Below are 19,536 nucleotides of genomic sequence, written 5' to 3' on the forward strand. Positions count from 1 at the left end.
GAGGAAAGCATACATGTTTGCAATCGATTAAGGAATTTATTCCGTGCCATTTTGAGGCAACATTGGGGGGAAATGGATCACCAAAAAAGAGGCAGAAATTGGCGACCGACCTCCTGTGAGGAATTAATCAGCCCGTTTCCACAAGCTGATAAATTCCTTATATGGAGCTTGGTCGTCCTCTTCTGCCTATTTTTGGTGCAAGACAAAGTTTTCAGACCAAACAAGCACAGCAAAATGCATTGACGTGATGGAAGGACTGCTACAATGTGTCCTTTTTTTCGGTCAGGGGCGTTCCTTCAGTGACGTCACGTACAGACTCATCACCAACTCAGAAACAAAGACCAACACCAACACAGAAACAACTCCCCTTTAAGAATGAAACAACCTGTGACGCTGAGTTCCGACACATTTCCCAGCGCCAGCACAAACTTTATTATACTAACTTTATATCTATAATAACTTGATTAAACTTTTATAACACTCTTTATTTCACTGTATATGATGACTAAAGTATTCCTACCTGGTGTACAAATATGACTGCATCCCCCATTAAACTGCTCGCAAGGACTGGTACACTGCTGTTGCTTCCCGCTAGCCAAAACGTGGATATCCATTGGTCGAGACGGGAGGTTTTGAATCATGACCATTTGGTCGGAGCCGTCGTGTTTGTTGGCGCGGTAGATGCTACGTGTGTTCCAGTCGGTCCAATAAATAAACTGGCCAAACATCGCCATGGCGAACGGGTAGATGGCCGTGCTGACGATGACCTCGCGATTCGATCCGGTGAGAGAGGATCGTTCAATTTTCTGTCTGATGGTGGAGTGAAAATAAAACAACAAAAGGAATACGGGTGAGGCAGACTTTTAGATACAAAGCATGACGTGGATGGACTCTTGCAACCCAAACGGATTGTTTAACTAACTAACTAACTAACTAACTAACTAACTAACTAACTAACTAACTAACTAACTAACTAACAAAAAAATTCAAATTCATGCATACATGCACACATACACACATCCATACATGCATGCATGCGTACATACGTACGTGCGTATGTACGTACGTACTTACATACGCATGCAAGCATACATAAATGCATAAATGCATACATACATACATACATACATACATACATACATGCATGCATGCATGCATGCATGCATGCGCGCGCACACACACACACACACACACACATACACACACACATACATACATACATACATACATACATACATACATACATACATACATACATACATACATACACATACATACATACATACATACATACATACATAAATGCATACATACATACATACATACATACATACATACATGCATGCATGCATGCATGCATGCGCGCGCACACACACACACACACACACACACACACACACACACACACACACACACATACATACATACATACATACATACATACATACATACATACATACATAAATACATACATACATACATACATACATACATACATACATACATACATACATGCATGCATGCATGCATGCATGCGCGCGCACACACACACACACACACACACACACACACACACACACACACATACCCACACATACATACATACATACATACATACATACATACATACATACATACATACATACATACATACATACAGACAGATATAAATAAAAATTGATAAATAAATAACTGGATAAATGATAAATAAATAAATACACTGATAAAAAAAATACACTGATAGATAAATAAGTACTCAATAAATAAATAAATAAATACACAAATAAATTGATAGGCAAATTGATCAACAACAAAAAAACCTAAGAAATAAAATAAAATAACTTGGAACTGAACCAGAAATTATAGGATGCAAAATTGTAGTTCCAAGAGTCCACTTCACAACAAACATTGATTTTATTGGATCTTACAAGCTGGCATCCGCCCAATACAGCCGCTCCTCTTCATAGTCCAAACTCAGTCCATTGGGCCACACCAGACTGCTATTCACAATCTCTTTCCTGAAGTTTCCACCTAAGGTCGCCCGCTCAATCTTTGCATGGGTTCCCCAGTCCGTCCAGTACATGTATCTGGACAACGAGATAGGATTAATAAAAGAATATACAACATTTCAAGGACCAAATATGCAAAAAAAAAATAATAATAATAAAATACCACTTACCCCCTGCAAGGGTCCAACATGATGGCCCGCGGTCTGGACACGTGTGCGATAATAGTCCTCTGAGATCCATTCACCGACATCGCGTTGATGCTTTGGTTAGCATAATCGCTATAGTAAATCCGTCTATTTATCCAGTCGTATGCGATGCCATCAGGGGCTCCGACATCTGTTGGATTACAAAAATCACAGGAAGGATTTGAATATGGACATTCAACACACTGGTTGAATTCAAGGACAAGCGACACCTCAGACAAGTTGCGTCCATAATTTGTAAAATCACTTCAAATGACTTCTACTGAGCGCATTTTACAAAGATTCCACCGCATATAGCTATAGTATTTTACGTTTTAAGACTAGCGCTGAATATTCAGGAAGTCTTGTTTTTGAGTTGATAACGATGCCCTAAGTGACGTCACGGAGGGAACGCCCCTGACTGAGAAAGCGATACACAATGCATTTTGGGTACTTTGTTTGGTCTGAAAACTTCGTGTTGATGGCGAAATTAGAAGGAAAACACATCAGTCAGAATGCTGACTTTAAAATCTGAATTTTGTTGGGGCAATTCGCTATACAAACATCTTTAAACATCTTTTTTGCATCATTTAATCCTTTGTCCCCTGAGGACGCGAGCAGTCCCCCTCGCTTAGCAGTTTTTTGGACAGTGCCCCGACAAAAGTCAGAATTCTCACTTAACTGAGAATTCTCAAGTCAGAATTCTGAGAATAAACTCAGAATTCTGACTTTAAAGTAAAAATTCTTAGAATAAAGTAAGAATTCTTACTTTAAAATCAGAATTCTAAGAATAAAGTCAGAATCTTCAGCAACCCTAATGCTGAGAATTCTGACTTTATTCTCAGAATTCTCACTTTTAAATGAGAATTTTGCCTTTTTTTTCTCAGAATTCTCACTTTAAAGTCAGAATTTTGACTTTATTCTCAGAATTCTGACTATTCTCAGAATTGGACTTCTGACTTTATTCTCAGAATTATCACTTTAAAGTCGGAATAAAATGAGAATTCTGACATCAAGTCAGAATTCTGACTTTAAAGTTAGTCAGAATTCTCACTTTAAAGTCAGAATTCTCACTTTAATTTCCGAATTCTGAGAATAAAGTCACTTTAAAGTCAGGATTCTGAGAATAAAGTCAGAATTCTGAGAATAAAGTCAGAATTCTCACTTTAGCGTCAGAATTCAAACTTACTTTAAATCAGAATTCTGAGAATACAGTCAGAAATTCTCGCTTTAAAGTCAGAATTCTCACTTTAAAGTACGATTTTTTTCTGACTTTGTCCTCAGAATTCTCACCTTAAAGTGAGAATTCTGAGAATAAAGTCAGAATTCTGAGAATTCTGACTTTATTCTCAGATTCTATTTCTTTTATTTTCACTTTAAAGTGAGAATTCTGAGAATAAAGTCAGAATTCTGAGAATTCTGACTTTATTCTCAGATTCTATTTCTTTTATTTTCACTTTAAAGTGAGAATTCTGACTTCATTCTCAGAATTCTGATTTAATTCTGACTTTATTCTCAGAATTCTGACTTTAACGTCAGAATTCTGAGAACAAAATCAGAAATCTGACTTAAAAGTCTGAGAATAAAGTCAGAATTCTCACTTTAAAGTCAGAATCTTGTCAACCATATATACTTCTTTCTTCAGTGGCCCTAATCGTCTTCCGTAGCTAAAGGATTGTTTTGATACTGAGCAAACGTTAACGTGAATGGTTTAGTTGCCTACCTGAAGCCACCAATGCTGGAGCTGATGTAGGAGAAGACAAATCGATATAGCTAATCTTGCTGGATCCTGCGCCTGAACTCTGAGTGAAGTAGATCCTTCGGTCAGTAAGGTCAAAATCCAACGCCACCGAAGTACGTGGTACATTGACCACGGGGAACGGTACAGCGTGGTCCTCCGGATCCAGGCGTAAACTGCGCACCGTGCTCTCCGTAGTATAGATGAGATAATCATCCTTTGACACCACGCAATTCTCATTATCATCCGCCAGATTGCCAAACGCGCAAGCGCATTTTCTGGATGCGTTGCTCATGTCGGCGGTTGGCAGGGCGAAGCAAAAATGGCCGCAGCCTCCGTTAGCCTCGACGCAGGGGTTATTGTTAAGATCTTGGGATGGCTGGATGCGCTGGTCAAAAATGGTCACATCTCTCAGCATGTTTATATTGTCTCTTATGACAGTAGGTGGCGCTGTGCTGCCGGGTTCTTTGCTGGCTTGGAAGACCTTCTTGAGGTTTCTGTCAACCCAAATGATACTGTCTTGAAAGACGGTGATCCCGTATGGAGTTGGGTAGCGACTGCCGTAGCGTATAACCTCTGTTTCGCCTCCACGGGGGCTGATTCGGGCGATCATATCCAGAGAATCATCCACCCAGTAGACATATCCGGTTTCTCGGTCTAGAGCGAGACCTCGCGGGGTGATGATTCCAGATGAAACTAAAATTGTGCGGTTGCTTCCATCTAAGAGCGCACGCTCAATTTTAGGGTTTTGGCCGTAGTCAGCCCAGATTAAATAGCGATTGCGGGGGTCTACTATGATGTGGCGTGGCATGTCGGTCTGGGTTTTTAAAAGCACTCTTCGAAAAGTCGTGTTGAGGCGAAGAACTTCTATGTATGTCTCCATCAGGAAGGCGTTGGTGAAATAAAGGTTACCTGCCAAGAAAAGGTAACAGTTTTGAGAAATTATCTTCATTATCATGAAGTGGATTGTTACGAATACAGAAGTTAACTTGATAAATTGCATGAGGCCTATTTTATGATGACTTTTTTAATACCATTTTCTATGAAAATTTTAGTCACATGCAAATTCAAATAAAATATTATTATTATTATTATTATTATTATTATTATTATTATTATTATTATTATTAGTAGTAGTAGTAGTAGTAGTAGTAGTAGTAGTGGTAGTAGTAGTAATAGTAGTAGTAGTAGTAGTAATAGTAGTCGTTGTAGTAGTAGTAGTAGTAGTAGTAGTAATAGTCGTAGTAGTAGTAATAGTACTCGTAGTAATCGTACTAGTAGCAGTAGTAATAGTAGCAGTAGTAATAGTAGCAGAAGTCATAGTAACAGCAGTCATAGTAGCAGTAGCAGTAACAGTAGAGGTGGCAGTAACAGTAACAGTAACTGTATTAGTATTAGTATTAGTATTAGTATTAGTATTAGTAATAGTATTAGTAATGGTAATAGTAATAGTAGTATTAGTATTAGTATTAGTATTAGTATTAGTATTAGTATTAGTATTAGTAGTAGTATTCATAGTATTCGTAGTATTCGTAGTATTAGTATTAGTATTAGTATTAGTATTAGTATTTATTGGTCATGTTTGTTGTTCGTCACATTTGTTTTCAATTATAAGTTGTGTATGTGAATAGTATTTCAATTGCAATAACATATTGATCAATATTTTTTTTCTCATCAATTTAGGTTTCTCTATTAACTCATTCACTGCCATTCTTGCAGCTGTGGGTGCCGATAAAGCGCTGGTCAGACCTCTGGCAATGTTTTTCCCTTCCATGAGGGGGCAGCATTTGCTTTTGGTACATATTAGCGCTTTGTTCTAGCTTCAGCTGTTGTTAAAGCGCTATATAAATCGATTTTTTTTTTTTGTATTTCGTACAAGCGCCCCCATTTCAAGCTCAGATAACTCCAGACCCAATATAACTTAGGAATTAACTCTTGTTTTCTGATGAAACGGGAGAGTCTAAAGTTTCTTACACTGCATTAAATCTTCATGTACTCCTAAAACGCAATATTCTGCTAGTTCTGCAATTTGAGTGAAAATGACAAAAACCCTGGCACTGGAGTGGACACATTTTTGCACATTGTCTGGCAGTGAATGAGGTATAAAAACAAAAACAAAAACAAAAACGGCCTACCCGCAACCCAGTCGACGGCGATGCCTCGGATCCCATTGCGTCCAATCCCACTTGTCACTACGCTACGTAATCCCGAGCCATCTGTCTTGATTCTTCTGACCCCGTTCTGCGCTGTCACCGTGCTGCTGAAGTCACACCAGTAGATGTAACCAGATGCCATGTGTACATCGACGTGTAAAGCATTACGGCCTGAAAGAGCAAAAAAGAAAAATCAAATCATTAGAAAAAAAATGCTATACAGTGATACCTTGGCTTACGAACTTAATTGGTTCCCAGACAGAGTGTGTAAGGTGAAAAGTGTGTATCCCAAAAATTAATTTCCCATAGGAAACCATTAAAATGAGAATAATCCGTTCCCAGGTCCCCATAAAACATAAATTTCAAATTTTCTAAGCCTTAAAACTACACAAAATATACCTTATTTTATGTATGATAAATGTGATATGGTATTATAATTAAAGAAATAAACTGTATTGGATAATAGTCGTTTTTTTTTACCTTTATGATGGTCGTTGATGGCTTGATGGAATGGAGTGGCCGGTTTCATCAGCATTAAACACTTGATGAGGAACGTAACCTTCTTTCACCATTTTGCGGAATGATCCCTTGTAGGTGCTTTCTCTGCGATCATTTTATCTAGTTCCTCATCAATTGTGTTCTGTTTAGCTGGGTTAATAGCTTTTTGCATCAAGTGTACAGATGGCTTGTGCAGGTTGTTTGTGGAGCCTGTTTGATGGGAATTTTAACCTTGCAGTCTACACTCTGCTTTTGAACTATCAAAGTTGAAACGAGTCCAAATTTCACTGTTTTCTATCCATTTTTGTCACTCTCTCTTTGTCGTCTGCCTGTCTCTTTAATGTTTAACACCCCCCCCCACTTCTGCGTTCTTGACCAATCACGTGGCTTTAACCGAAGACTGGGGGCGGGGAATAGAGGACAAAAAAAGTCAGGTGCCATTTTCTTTTTAGGAGAACGTGCTCGTTCGCCAACGACACATCACTCATTGTGGCAGCTCTGTGTGTATCCCGAAAAATAGTTCGTATGCCAAGGTAGAATTTACATAAATGTAACGTTCGTAAACCGAAAAGTTCGTAAGCCAAGGGGTTCGTAAACCGAGGTATCACTGTATTAAAAATCTGAAAATGAAACATTTTAAACCTCGGCCCGCCACTGGCACCATAGCTTCAGAGTGGTCCGTCCCTTGGAGACTGAAGCCTTTGATAGCGGCTAGCGTGGAGATGACAACGTAGGACTCGTAAGGGGCGCAGGTGGTGTTGTCAGAGTTGAGTTGAAAGCCTGTAGCGCAGGCGCACGTGAAGAGGCCCTGCGGCCGTGGTAAGCACAGATGTTGGCATGCTGTTATGTTGTTGGTACAGCCGTTTGTTGTACCTGCAGAGGCTAATAAATAGGACAAGAGCGACAATTAGCAAATGATTAGAAATCTTGACGAGAAGAAAGAAAGGTGAGGGTGACAGCGTTAGCAACGATGACGAATGATAGGATGCGAAAACGTCAGAACTTTTGCCGTACTATTCCGTTATTACTGAACTTGAAAAGGCACTGAATGCCGCGTGATGGCATCATGCTGGATGATCACATTTTTGATTGACTTTTAGCCTACTTTTTTTTCTTCCCTCCCTCATTCCAGTCAAAATTTCAGTGCGGAAAGAGGATGCAAACCAAATAAAATGTTCAAAGAACTAAAATTCATTTTCTATACATGCGATGTATAGATTTCTATACATGGATTTTGTCCTATGGGTGACAGTAAAAAAAAAGGACATTTATTACTAATGTGAGAATGCGCAATAAAAACACATTGATAAATGTATGCAGAGTGCCGATGTGTATGTCGCAGCTTGGAATTGAAGCGGATGTCCCGCAGGACATCTCTTTTCATCAATGGGTGCTACAGCTTCGTGTGTGCTTTCAACATTTAGCTTGTAGCAGATGTGCACATTTCACCATGACGTCCCTGATCCACTGGTGAAAAAGATGCTTTCATCTAGAACTGCTTCACGCAACAAAGAAGGTACACAAAGTGGTTAAGATTTAATGACTGTCCGTAGATATCTGGCTGGCTATTTAGATAGCTATATATTAGCTATCTATCTAGCTTTCTATCTATTTGAGTTACTTCCGGGTTGAGTGAACGCTGGCGTGTGTGGCTGCCGCTGCTCGCCCACAGAAAAATTTATCTTGTGACTGTAAAGAGACGAGATGTGACCTCGAGAGTTTTGATAGGCGCTTATAAATGAAATGTATTATTATTATTATTATTATTATTATTATTATTATTATTATTATTATTATTATTATTATTATTATCTTTTACCATTTAAAATGAATGGAAAATGCTGATGCTAACTATTAGCATTAGCATGTAAATAGGATTTTTAGTTATACAGTAATCCATTGCTACTGCCATCACTGGACAGTAGGGATTATATAAATAGGGCCAGAGCTACCAGCAAATTTTAGTTCGCTGACGAACCTTCTTGGATAAGAAGCAAAACACCTTCCAAAAGGTACAGATGACGGCTGAAGAAACCTTTTCATCGATGTGATGGAAAATGGATGAATGAACTCAAAACATGAATAGTGTTTTGAGTTTGCATTCTACTTACAGTCTCGGTAATGGACTTTTAAAACTCTGAGTCCGGACACATTATCCCGTAGCACAACCCTGTTGTCGCCTGTGGACTTGTCCATGCGCTCTATGACCTCAAAATCGCGGTCGGTAAAATAGAGGAAGTTCTGATGGACGGCGACGCCGCAGGGATAAGCCAGCCCTGACACCACAGTGACGCGGTTACTCCCATCTGGATCTCCACGTTCAATCTGTGGACATTCACGATGAGATCTTGATGGAGAATAAGAAGTTATCATATTTTACAAGTTTCATGCTGTTATATGCTTAGTCAACATGTGTGACTCGAAAACACAACTGAAGCACAGACAACCTGGGGTCAATCTGAGGTCAACAGACACGGCTTGTTAAACTGTCATCTTCATCTAGGTCCGAGATGAAGATGACAGTTCTCCGAGATTCTAGGAGACCTGGCATTGGACAGAATTTAGGACTTGGGAAACTCCTTTATCATTATGATCATTATTATTATCATTAGCCAGATTACAAATTTATCAGACAATGTTTTATTCCTTACAGCTATTCACGCTTAGAACGCCCAGGGGTGAAGTATTCTAATCAAGAAAACTATGTTTTACTAATGTATCACTGAAATTTGCATATACTCTCAATGAATAGCATGGCAGAGGGCTGCAGAATTCAGACGTCTGTCATGAATGGCTGCGTCTCCTGCCGGCAGTAAAGACAATCTTTCTGGGTCCGAACCTACGTCCACAGTGTCCGATCGAACATCTCTGACAGATCTTCGGTCTGACAAAATGAGTAAACCACTACATTTGAGTGAAGACTAACCGTGCCAGTACTAGCAACAGCCCAATACAGTTTGTTGTCTTGAATGTCTACAGTCAGGAACTCGATGCGGTCCAGGTTATTGGTGAATAGAATGACAGGGTTCAAACCGTCCATGTCTGCAGATGCCACTTTGGGAGTGATGCCACTCTCCGTTCCTTGGTCGGTCCAGTACAGTTTACTTCAAAACATGTGTGTAGGTCAGCATGTGAGTTTTTTTTTTTGTGTGTTGGCAATTAAAAAGGATTGAAGAAGGTTTGCTGTTAAATTGAGCTTACCCACGTGCCGGGTCCACGGCGATGCCAACAGGACTACCGGCGCCAGTTGGACAGCCGTTATTTGTGATGAGAGTTTTTCTGTACTGAATCTCACCTCGCAGTTTCAAAACCTAGCCAGGGACAAACTGGATCAATTTCCTAGTCCCATGGATTTTAAATTTATTTATTTTGTTAATCACTAATCAATAATAATAATAATAATAATAATAACTAGCTTGGCTATCTAGCAAATAGTTAGCCAAAAGCTAGCTAATAGATAGTTAATAGCTAGTGAATAGATAGCCAAAAGCTAGCTAATATATAGCTAATAGCTAGTGAATAGATAGATAATATATATCATTTAGATAGCTAATACCTAGTGAATCGATAGCTAATAGCTAGTGAATAGATAGCTAATACCTAGTGAATAGATAGCTAATAGCTAGCGAATAGATAGCAAATATATATCAATTAGATAGCTAATACCTAGTGAATCGATAGCTAATAGCTAGTGAATAGATAGCTGACACCTAGTGAATAGATGGCTGATACCTAGCGAATAGATAGCTAACCGCTAGCGAATAGATAGCTAATACCTAGCAAATAGATAGCTAATACCTAGTGAATCGATAGCTAATAGCTAGTGAATAGATAGCTAAAATCTCGCAAATAGATAGCTAATATCTAGTGATTCGATAACTAATATCTAGTGAATCCATAGCTGATAGCTAGCTAGCTATATAGCTAATAGATACAGTAGCTAGCTAAATAGCTAATAGCCAGAATCTGTGATTCATATATTTAATTGTACAACATGATCAGACAAATCGTCTCACCTCAATCGACTGTGTCGATGGATTGGTGTAGTAGAGGTTTTCTGTTATCCAATCCAGGGCCAGACCAACTGGAGATCCCAGAACAGCTGCAGGGGCAAACTCTGTCCTGTTGGTACCATCTGACTTCACTCTGTGGATCTCACCCTGAAAGAAGAGATGATGAGTGAAATTATGACAAATATTTTTTTGTTTTGTGTATGTTTTACAGTATTGTTTTGCAAAAAAAAAAAATAGAATGGCAAGAGTCTCTGTAAGCTCACAGTCGTACAGGAGTGGTCCATCGATGAGAAGGTTTCTTCAGCCATCATCTGTACTCCTTTGAAGGTGTCGGATGTTACGCTTCTTATCCAAATGGCTTCGTCAGCGAACTAAAATCTTTTGCTGGTAGTTTTGGCCCAATATATATATCCCTAGTATCCAGACGTGGCGGCGCCAGACTCTGCTCTTATCCTCTTGGATAAGAAGCGAAACGTCCGACACCTTCAAAGATGACGGCTGAAGAAACCTTCTCATCAATGGCAAGAGTATTTGTGGACTGTAACTCACTGGGTGCTCGACCCAGTAAAGGGTCTGTTCACTGTCATCAAAGTCAACGTCGAAACCGTTCTGAAGTCCAGCTACCGGTACCATTGCATCATTGCTTCTGTCATCCGGGTTCATGGAAATGCCGTATATGATGCTGTCTCTCACCACCACCAAGAAAGGATCGTCAGCTACAGAAAGAAATGGAAAATGAATCAAAAGTTTTCATTCATTTTTGCCCCCCCCCCCCTTAATTGTAAAACATTTCGTCAGATTTATAATAATAATAATAATAATAATAATAATAATAATAACCAGCTGAAAGCCCTGTCCCCCATCGTACTCAGACGGCAGGGGGGGGGGGCATACAGAGGTGGATCTGAGGTAACGAGAGGGAATAGAAATTTGAAGGTCAGATAGGTAAGGTTATGCATAGCTTTTTTAGTTAGCGTCTACTGATAAAGAAAAGTATGCTGCAAAATCTTATTTGCTTAGTCAGCACAGATTAGAATCAATCAGTTGTGAAGGGGCAATTTCATTCTTGGATAATTATTGGCCTTGAGGGTACGGGGGGGGGGGGGGGGGGGGGTCGGGGGTCGGGTTGGCTTTCATGTGCAGAAACATGAGATGAGCTAAGCCTCTTTTGGACTAAAGGTTCCTTGTATCCTTGTTTTGTAATACTTTTTTTACATGAAGATGGCAAGAGGATCCAAAGGAGAATATGAGACACTTTATTAAAAACATTGGAAGGTGGAAGGAGATGCAGATCGGGAACTGTTTTTTTTTTTTGACGAACGAACACAAATTTTAAATACAAATGACCAACTTGAAAAGGGAGTAAAAGAAGCTATTTTCATAAAACAGCAAAACCCTTCACTAAATCGCCACGGTGGGGTGAGGTTCAATTTGGATCGTTCCTACAACCGACTTCTTAGGCAACATAGAATACAAACATAAAAACAATGCAAAAATAATTCGGTATTTAGTTCCAAAATGTCAGAATTTCCCCGTGACGAAAATTAAAATGCCATGTAGGGAGCCCTGTTTTTTTTTGCAAAATAAAGCCAAATACGTACTTTTGGTACACGTGACTTGGTCCGCCGCCAACGTCCACCCCGAGGGGCACGCACATGAGTAGAACCTTGGTCCAATGGCCGACAACAAGCAAATATGAGTGCAGGGGTTCTGGAAGCAGTGATTGCGACCTAGGAATGAATCACACAACCCGAAATGTGAGCGTAAATACAACATGATACAGTGATACCTTGGCTTACGAACTTCATTGGTTCCCAGACAGAGTGTGTAAGGTGAAAAGTGTGTATCCCAAAAATTAATTTCCCATAGGAAACCATTAAAATGAGAATAATCTGTTCCCAGGTCCCCATAAAACATAATTTTCAAATTTTCTAAGCCTTAAAACTACACAAAATATACTTTATTTTGTGTATAATAAATGTGCTATGGTATTATAATGAAAGAAATAAACTGTATTGTATAATAAAGTTGTTTTATTTATCTTTGTGATGGTTCGTTGATGGCTTGATGGAATGGAGTGACCGGTTTCATCAGCATTAAACACTTGATGAGGAACGTAGCCTTCTTCTTTCACCATCTTAAGGAATGATCCCTCGTAGGTGCTTTCTCTGCGATAATCTTACCTAGTTCATCATCAATTGTGTTCTGTTTAGCTGGGTTGATAGCTTTTTGCATCAAGTGTACAGATGGCTTGTGCGGGTTATTTGTGGAGCCTGATTGATGGGAATTTTAACCTTGCAGTATACACTCTGCCTTTGAACTATCAAAGTTGAAACGAGTCCAAATCTCATTGTTTTCTGTCCACTTTGGCCTCTCTCTCTCTTGTCTGCCTGTCTCTTTAATGTTTAAACCACCTCCCCTCACTGCTGCGTTCTTGACCAATCACGTGGCTTTAACCGAAGACTGGAGGTGGGAAATAGAGGACCAAAACAAGCCGGCTGCCATTTTCTTGTTAGGAGAACGGGCTCGTTCGCGAACGACATATCACTCATTGTGGCAGCTCCGTGTGTATCCCAAAAAATAGTTCGTATGCCAAGGTAAAATTTTCATAAATTTAACGTTCGTAAACCGAAAAGTTCGTAAGCCAAGGGGTTCGTAAACTGAGGTATCACTGTATTGCTCTCTAACATGACTGTTAGCGAACAACAAGCGAATGCTAATTTATAAAGCGACCTTCAAATGCGACCTTACCTGCTGGCTGCCGGGCCGGGTGCACTGCCACAAGACCCATGGGCTGAGGGAGGTTGAACAGCATCACTGTCTGGTTCCCCCCATGCCACTTATGGGCTCGCATCACGCGATTGATGTATCTGTCGGTCCAATACACAAAATCCTCAAAAATGGTAATCGCGTGGGGGTGTTGAAGAACCTTTTTTTTTCCACAGTTGCACAGAAACAGAAGAAAAAAAAAGGGATATTAATACATTAAATCCAAAACATTTTTTTAAGCATTAGGCTGCTATATTAACTCATTCACTGCCAGACATGTGCAAAAATGCGTCCACTCCAGTGCCAGGGTTTTTGTCATTTTCACTCAAATTGCAGGACATACAGAATATTGAGTTTTAGGAAGACATCAACATTCAATGCAGCGTAAGAAACCGTAGGCTCTCTTCTTTCATCAGGAAAAAGTTAGAGTTAATTCCTAAGTCATTTGGCTCTGGAGTTATCGAGCTTGAAATGGGGGCGTCGGTACAAAATACAATACAAAAAAAATCAATTTATATCGCGCTTTAACAACAGCTGAAGCTGGAACAAAGCGCTAACATGGACAAAAGGCAAATGCTGCCCCATGGTGGAAGGGAAAAACATTGCCAGAGGTTTGACCAGTGCTTTATTGGCACCCCCCGCAAGAAAAAAACAAAACCCGGGAATAATATTGTGCAAATCAGGTCTAGATCCAGATATCAGGATGAGAGGTCTGCTGTCTGCGCTTATATAAGCGATATGATTGCATTTGCATTGACTTTAACTCATTCACTGCCAGATGAAAAACGTGTCCACTCTATTGCCAGGGTTTTTGTCTGATGTGCAGCTAATTTCACAGACTCACCATGTCACTGGCCAGGACTTGTTTTCTATTCTTGCCGTCATAATCGCAATAGTCGATGAAATCCAAATAGGCGTCGGCAAAGTACAACAAATTGTTGGGATAATCAATGGTCAGGCCGTTTGGCCAGTACAGTTTGTTGCTTATGATAACGGTTCTCAGTTTCCCATCCATGCTGGCCCTTTCAATATGGGGGTTCCTCCCCCAGTCTGTCCAAAACATCAGGAGAGCACTGAAAAAGAAAAATGTGAAGAGCAACTCCTTGGATAAAACGTCTGTGTAAGCTCTCAGTCGTACAGGTAGTGGTCCATCGATGCAAAGGTTTCTTCAGCCCGTCATCTGTACTTCTTTGAAGGTGTCGGACGTTTCGTTTCTCATCCGAGAAGCTTCGTCAGCGAACTAAAATTTGCTGGTAGCTCTGGCCCTACATATATATACAGTGATACCTTGGCTTACGAACTTAATTGGTTCCCAGAAAGTGTGTGTGAGGTGAAAAGTGTGGATTCCAAACATTAATTTCCCATAGGAAACCATTAAAATGAGACTAATCTGTATACACACACATAAATACACACACACACACACACACATATATACACACACACATTTATTATACATAAAATAAGGTATATTTTGTGTAGTTTTAAGGCTTAGAAAATTAGAAAGTGGAAAATTATGTTTTATGGGGACCTAGGGACGGATTATTCTGATTTTAATGGTGTCCTATGGGAAATATTTTTTTGGGATACACACTTACACACTGTCTGGGAACCAATTAGGTTCGTAAGCCAAGGTATCACCCTATCTATCTATCTATCTATCTATCTATCTATCTATCTATCTATCTATCTATCTATCTATCTATCTATCTATCTATCTATCTATCTATCTATCTATCTATCTATCTATCTATCTATATATATATATATATACCAGCAAATTTTAGTTCTCTGACGAAGCTTCACGGATGAGAAGCGAAATGTCCGACACCTTCAAAGAAGTACAGATGACGTCTGAAGAAACCATTGCATCCTTGGATAAAAGCACAGACAGAGCTTTTTGCTAGGTTGGTTTGACTCTGACCTGTCTCTTGGGTCCAGTACCAGACCTCTGGGATTGGTCACATTCTTGCTGAGCAACACGGTCCGGTGACTGCCGTCCAGTCGTGAAACCTCAATTGTTTCCAGAACGTAGTCACTCCAGTAGAGGTTCCTACCAACCCAATCCACAGCAAGGCTCTCGGTCACAGTCACCCCACTGTCAAATATCTGTCGACACACGTCTTGAATTGAAGCCAATGTGGTTCACTAGCACATCGATTCGTCGACACCGAGGATTAAAACTCACCAGTGTTCGATCACTGCCGTTTTTATGAGCGCTCCAGATTCTATCCTGGCTCGTGTCCGACCAGTACACTCGGTCATCGACCGAGTCAAAATCAAGGGCCACAATATTGCGTCCGTCCCGGATTAGCGAATGGACCACATTGGGCATGGCGGTGATGTCATCTTGTACGATGTGATTTCGACTAGCGACCAACAGGAAGGCTTGACGAGAATCTGTTAACAGACGTGGTATGAGTTCCCGTGACTATTTTCATGCTAATCTGAGCGCTTGTTGGCCTGTGCATGTCCGCTCAACCTTACGACGGGGACGGTTAAATAGACCCTTCTCAAATGTCCATCCATGGGGAATGCACTTGGGTTCAAATAATAAGACCTATTGTGTTACAATTCCTTTCAGCGGGGTTATCTATGTGCAACGAGGCACACTCCCCATAAACAGCCCTTTGTTGATGATCATGTTCTAATTACACCAGTGATGAACACTGACTGACATGTTATTTATCTTGCCTAAAGGAATTCGACCTTTCGTAAAGCTTTAAAGGACAACCGACACCGTTTCTTTTTCCTAACTGACATCCGAAAAACGTTTCATGGCATCTAAAATACCCAAAACACGCAGGCTGATATTTTTAGTCAAACGCAAAACACCAATAAAAATGACTTAAAGTGTCCCAAAACTGCCACAAAATGAGCTCGGAATTGGGGAAACTCAGAAAGTCCCGCCCCCTTTTTTGTGACGTCACTCCAGGATACTCCTTCACAAACTGCATTGCTCCAGAATCAAAACAATGGCTTCAGAGAGTTCAGATTCGGGAGAAGATGCTTTCTTGTTACTCATACGGTTATGAATGTGATTCAAATAGTTCTGAAGAGGAAAGCATACATGTTTGCAATCGATTAAAGAAGTCCTTCCGTATCAATTCGAGCCGTCTGGACTCCAATGCAGCGTCCCCAAAAATGCACAAGATAATAATAATAATACATTTCATTTGTAAGCGCCTTTCAAAACTCACAAGGTCACTTTACAGTCACTGGATCAGTTGTTCTCAACCCGGAATAACTCAAATAAATAAAAAGCTATCTAGCTAGCTATTAGATAGCCAGTTAGCTAGATTATTGATAGCTAATAGATAGCCAGCTAACCAGATAGACAGCTAATAGATAGCCAGCAACCTAATATTAATAATAATACTAATAGATTTCATTTATAAGTGCCTTTCAAAACTGTCAAGGTCACTTTACAGGCACATGTTAAGTTTTTCTGTGGGTGAGCAGCGGCAGCCACACGCGCCAGCGTTCACTCAACCCGGAAAAACTTAAATAGGTAGAAAGCTAGCTCGCTAGCTAATTGATAGCTAGTTAGATAGTTGTTTTTTTTTAGAAAGCAAGATGGCGCACAAGCTCCATTGGAAGTGGCTGGTTTGTCCACTGGGAATTTGTGTCAACTTACACCTTCTTTATGAGTGTTACTGCAATTGGCTGCGACACACAACGATTCACCATCGCGTTATTTATGTAGTTTTCCTTCTAATTTCGCAATCAACACAGTGTTTTCAGATGAAAAAAAGTACCCAAAATGCATTGTGTGTCACTTTCTCGGTCAGGGGCGTTCCCTCCGTGACGTCACTTAGGGCATCGTCATCAACTGGAAAACAAGACCTGAGCGCGAGTTTTAAAATATAGCTTATATGCGGTGGAATCTTTGTTAAAATGCACTCAGTCGAAGTCATTTGAAGTGATTTTACAAATTATTTACGCAACTTGTCCGGATGTGTCGGTTGTCCTTTAAAATGAGGAAAATAGCAGAGAATAAAGAGCAGGCTAGACTTTATGAGTTGATACTTTGTTACCTGAGGCCTTACAAGTCCGCTGGTCTTCTTCAAGTGTGTAACCATCATGGCAGCGACAACGGAAAGAGCCTCTTTCATTAAAGCAATGCTGGCTACACATTCCAGGAGGATGACATTCGTCGAGATCTTCACAGGTTTTGGAGTCGTTACTCAGTTGATAGCCCGCAGGACAAGTGCACTGAGCCCCGAAGGGTCCTTGAATGCAACCATGAGTGCATCCTGCATTGTTGTCAAAGCAGTTCTCCTGATCTAAATTGGACAAAGGAATTTTTTTTGAAGAGAAATCCCTGTTAGCTTCATGTCACAAAGAGGGTACAACAAGTGCTGAAGAATGAATGACTCTCTGTGTCTTTGTGTTGTCATATTATTTGTTGCTACTTTGATGGCTATCCATTTGCTATCTATAAGCACATGTAGCTATGTAGCTGGGTATTTATTAGCTATATGGCTATGTAGCTAGTTGGCTAACTGTCTAGCTAGCTAGCTATGTAGATGGCTATATATTAGCTATTAGGCTATCTAGTTAGCTAACTGTCTAGCTGGCTATGTATTAGATATCTGTGAGCTAGCTGGCTAGGTTTCTATCTATTTGAGTTACATCCGGGTTGAGTGAATGCTGGCGCATGTGGCTGCCGCTTCTCACATGCAGAAAAAACAACTGTAAAGTGACCTTGAAAGTTTTGAAAGGTGCTTAGAAATGAAATGTATTATTATTATTATTATTATTATTATTATTATTATTATTATTATTATTATTATTATTATTATTATTATTTCGACCCCAACTGGTGCAAATAATGTAAATTTAACTCATTCACTGCCAGACGATATGCAAATCTTTCAATTCCAATGCCAGGGTTTCTGTCATTTTCACTCAAATTGTAGAACCCAGAGACTATATCTATCTAGCTAACTAGCTAGCTATATATTTGCTATCCACTTGCTATCTATTAGCTAGCTACCTAGCTGGCTATTTATTTGCTATTGTTAGGTTGTAAATAAATGTACTTATTTCCTTCACTATCCATTTGCTATCTATTAGCTATCTGGCGAGCTAGCTGGCTATCTATTAGCTATATGGCTATCTGGCTGGAATTGATACGGAATGACTTCTTTAATCGATTGCAAACATTTATGCTTTCCTCTTTAGAACTATTTGTATCATATTCATGATTCTGATTCTGATAACTGGATAAGTAACAAGAAAGCATCGTCTCTCAATCTGAACTCTCTGAAGCCATTGTTTTGATTCTGGAGCAAGGCAGTTTGTGAAGGCGTATCCTGGAGTGACATCACGAACAAGGGGGCGGGACTTTCTGAATCTGCCCAGTTCCGAGCTCATTTTGTGGCAGTTATGGCACACTTGAAGTCATTTTTATTGGTGTTTTGCATTTGACTAAAAATATCAGCCTGCGTGTTTTGGGTATTTTAGATGCTATAAAACGTTTTTCTGATGTTAGTTAGGAAACAAAAACATGGTGTCGGTTGTCCTTGAAGTGATCGTTTCTCATTTCTACTAAATGATTGAGTTTTTGTTCCTACCTGGCAAAGGCTCGTCTGAAAGATGTGAGAAAAGCAAGAAAGGAAGAAAAAAAAAATCACAAAATCATTTTCAGGTTAACACAAGTCAAATCACACACATGCATGATTTGAACGTAATGCAAAGACAAAGACAAATATCACCAGATTGTTGTGAAAAAAAGTTTTTAGAAGGCTGACGAAGCCACTTACTGCAAAGCGGAGACTCATCCGCCCCATTCGGGCAATCGGGGGAGTCATCGCACACCGCGGTGAAGTTGATACACATACTATATCCGGGGCATTGCCACTGCCAGCTCGGGCATCGGAAAGGCGGCGTGGGACAGTCCCGTTCGTCGCTTGTGTCTCTGCAGTCGTTGTCGCCGTCGCACAGCCAGGTGCGCAGCACGCAGTTGCCGTTGTCACAGCGGAAAAGCGTGGAAGGGCAAGTACGAGGCGGGCAGGCGTGATGCTCGTCGCTGCCGTCCTCGCAATCCGAATGGCCGTCGCACTCCCAAGCGGATGGGACGCAACTGCCGTCGGACTGGCATTGGAATTCGCCCTCGTGGTGGCACATCCCCGGAGGCCTCGTCGCTGCGAAATATGCATTGCTACTGTT

The 19,536-nt window shown here is 40.2% G+C and overlaps 1 protein-coding gene across 2 annotated transcripts in view; it reads right to left on the reverse strand.

The window, feature by feature from the left end:
- The window catches only part of lrp2a (low density lipoprotein receptor-related protein 2a), a 93,483-nt gene that overhangs the window by 43,798 nt on the left and 30,149 nt on the right, over positions 1-19,536 (reverse strand). For both annotated transcript variants that reach the window (XM_089002405.1, XM_089002404.1), the window contains exons 25-43: positions 19,131-19,511; positions 18,942-18,956; positions 17,400-17,648; positions 15,551-15,762; positions 15,287-15,471; positions 14,207-14,435; positions 13,345-13,522; positions 12,195-12,323; positions 11,143-11,309; positions 10,597-10,740; positions 9,782-9,891; positions 9,507-9,684; positions 8,692-8,905; positions 7,223-7,462; positions 6,065-6,253; positions 3,915-4,841; positions 2,180-2,345; positions 1,929-2,087; positions 521-810 (exon numbers count right to left, since the gene is read on the reverse strand). In XM_089002405.1, coding sequence (XP_088858531.1) covers positions 521-810; positions 1,929-2,087; positions 2,180-2,345; positions 3,915-4,841; positions 6,065-6,253; positions 7,223-7,462; positions 8,692-8,905; positions 9,507-9,684; positions 9,782-9,891; positions 10,597-10,740; positions 11,143-11,309; positions 12,195-12,323; positions 13,345-13,522; positions 14,207-14,435; positions 15,287-15,471; positions 15,551-15,762; positions 17,400-17,648; positions 18,942-18,956; positions 19,131-19,511 — 4,362 coding nt within the window. The remainder of the gene's footprint in view (positions 1-520; positions 811-1,928; positions 2,088-2,179; positions 2,346-3,914; positions 4,842-6,064; positions 6,254-7,222; positions 7,463-8,691; positions 8,906-9,506; positions 9,685-9,781; positions 9,892-10,596; positions 10,741-11,142; positions 11,310-12,194; positions 12,324-13,344; positions 13,523-14,206; positions 14,436-15,286; positions 15,472-15,550; positions 15,763-17,399; positions 17,649-18,941; positions 18,957-19,130; positions 19,512-19,536) is intronic.

This window comes from Hippocampus bargibanti, linkage group LG08 (genome assembly GCF_051943395.1).
Source record: "Hippocampus bargibanti isolate YZ-2025 linkage group LG08, ASM5194339v1, whole genome shotgun sequence".
Classification (NCBI taxonomy): Eukaryota; Metazoa; Chordata; class Actinopteri; order Syngnathiformes; family Syngnathidae; genus Hippocampus; species Hippocampus bargibanti.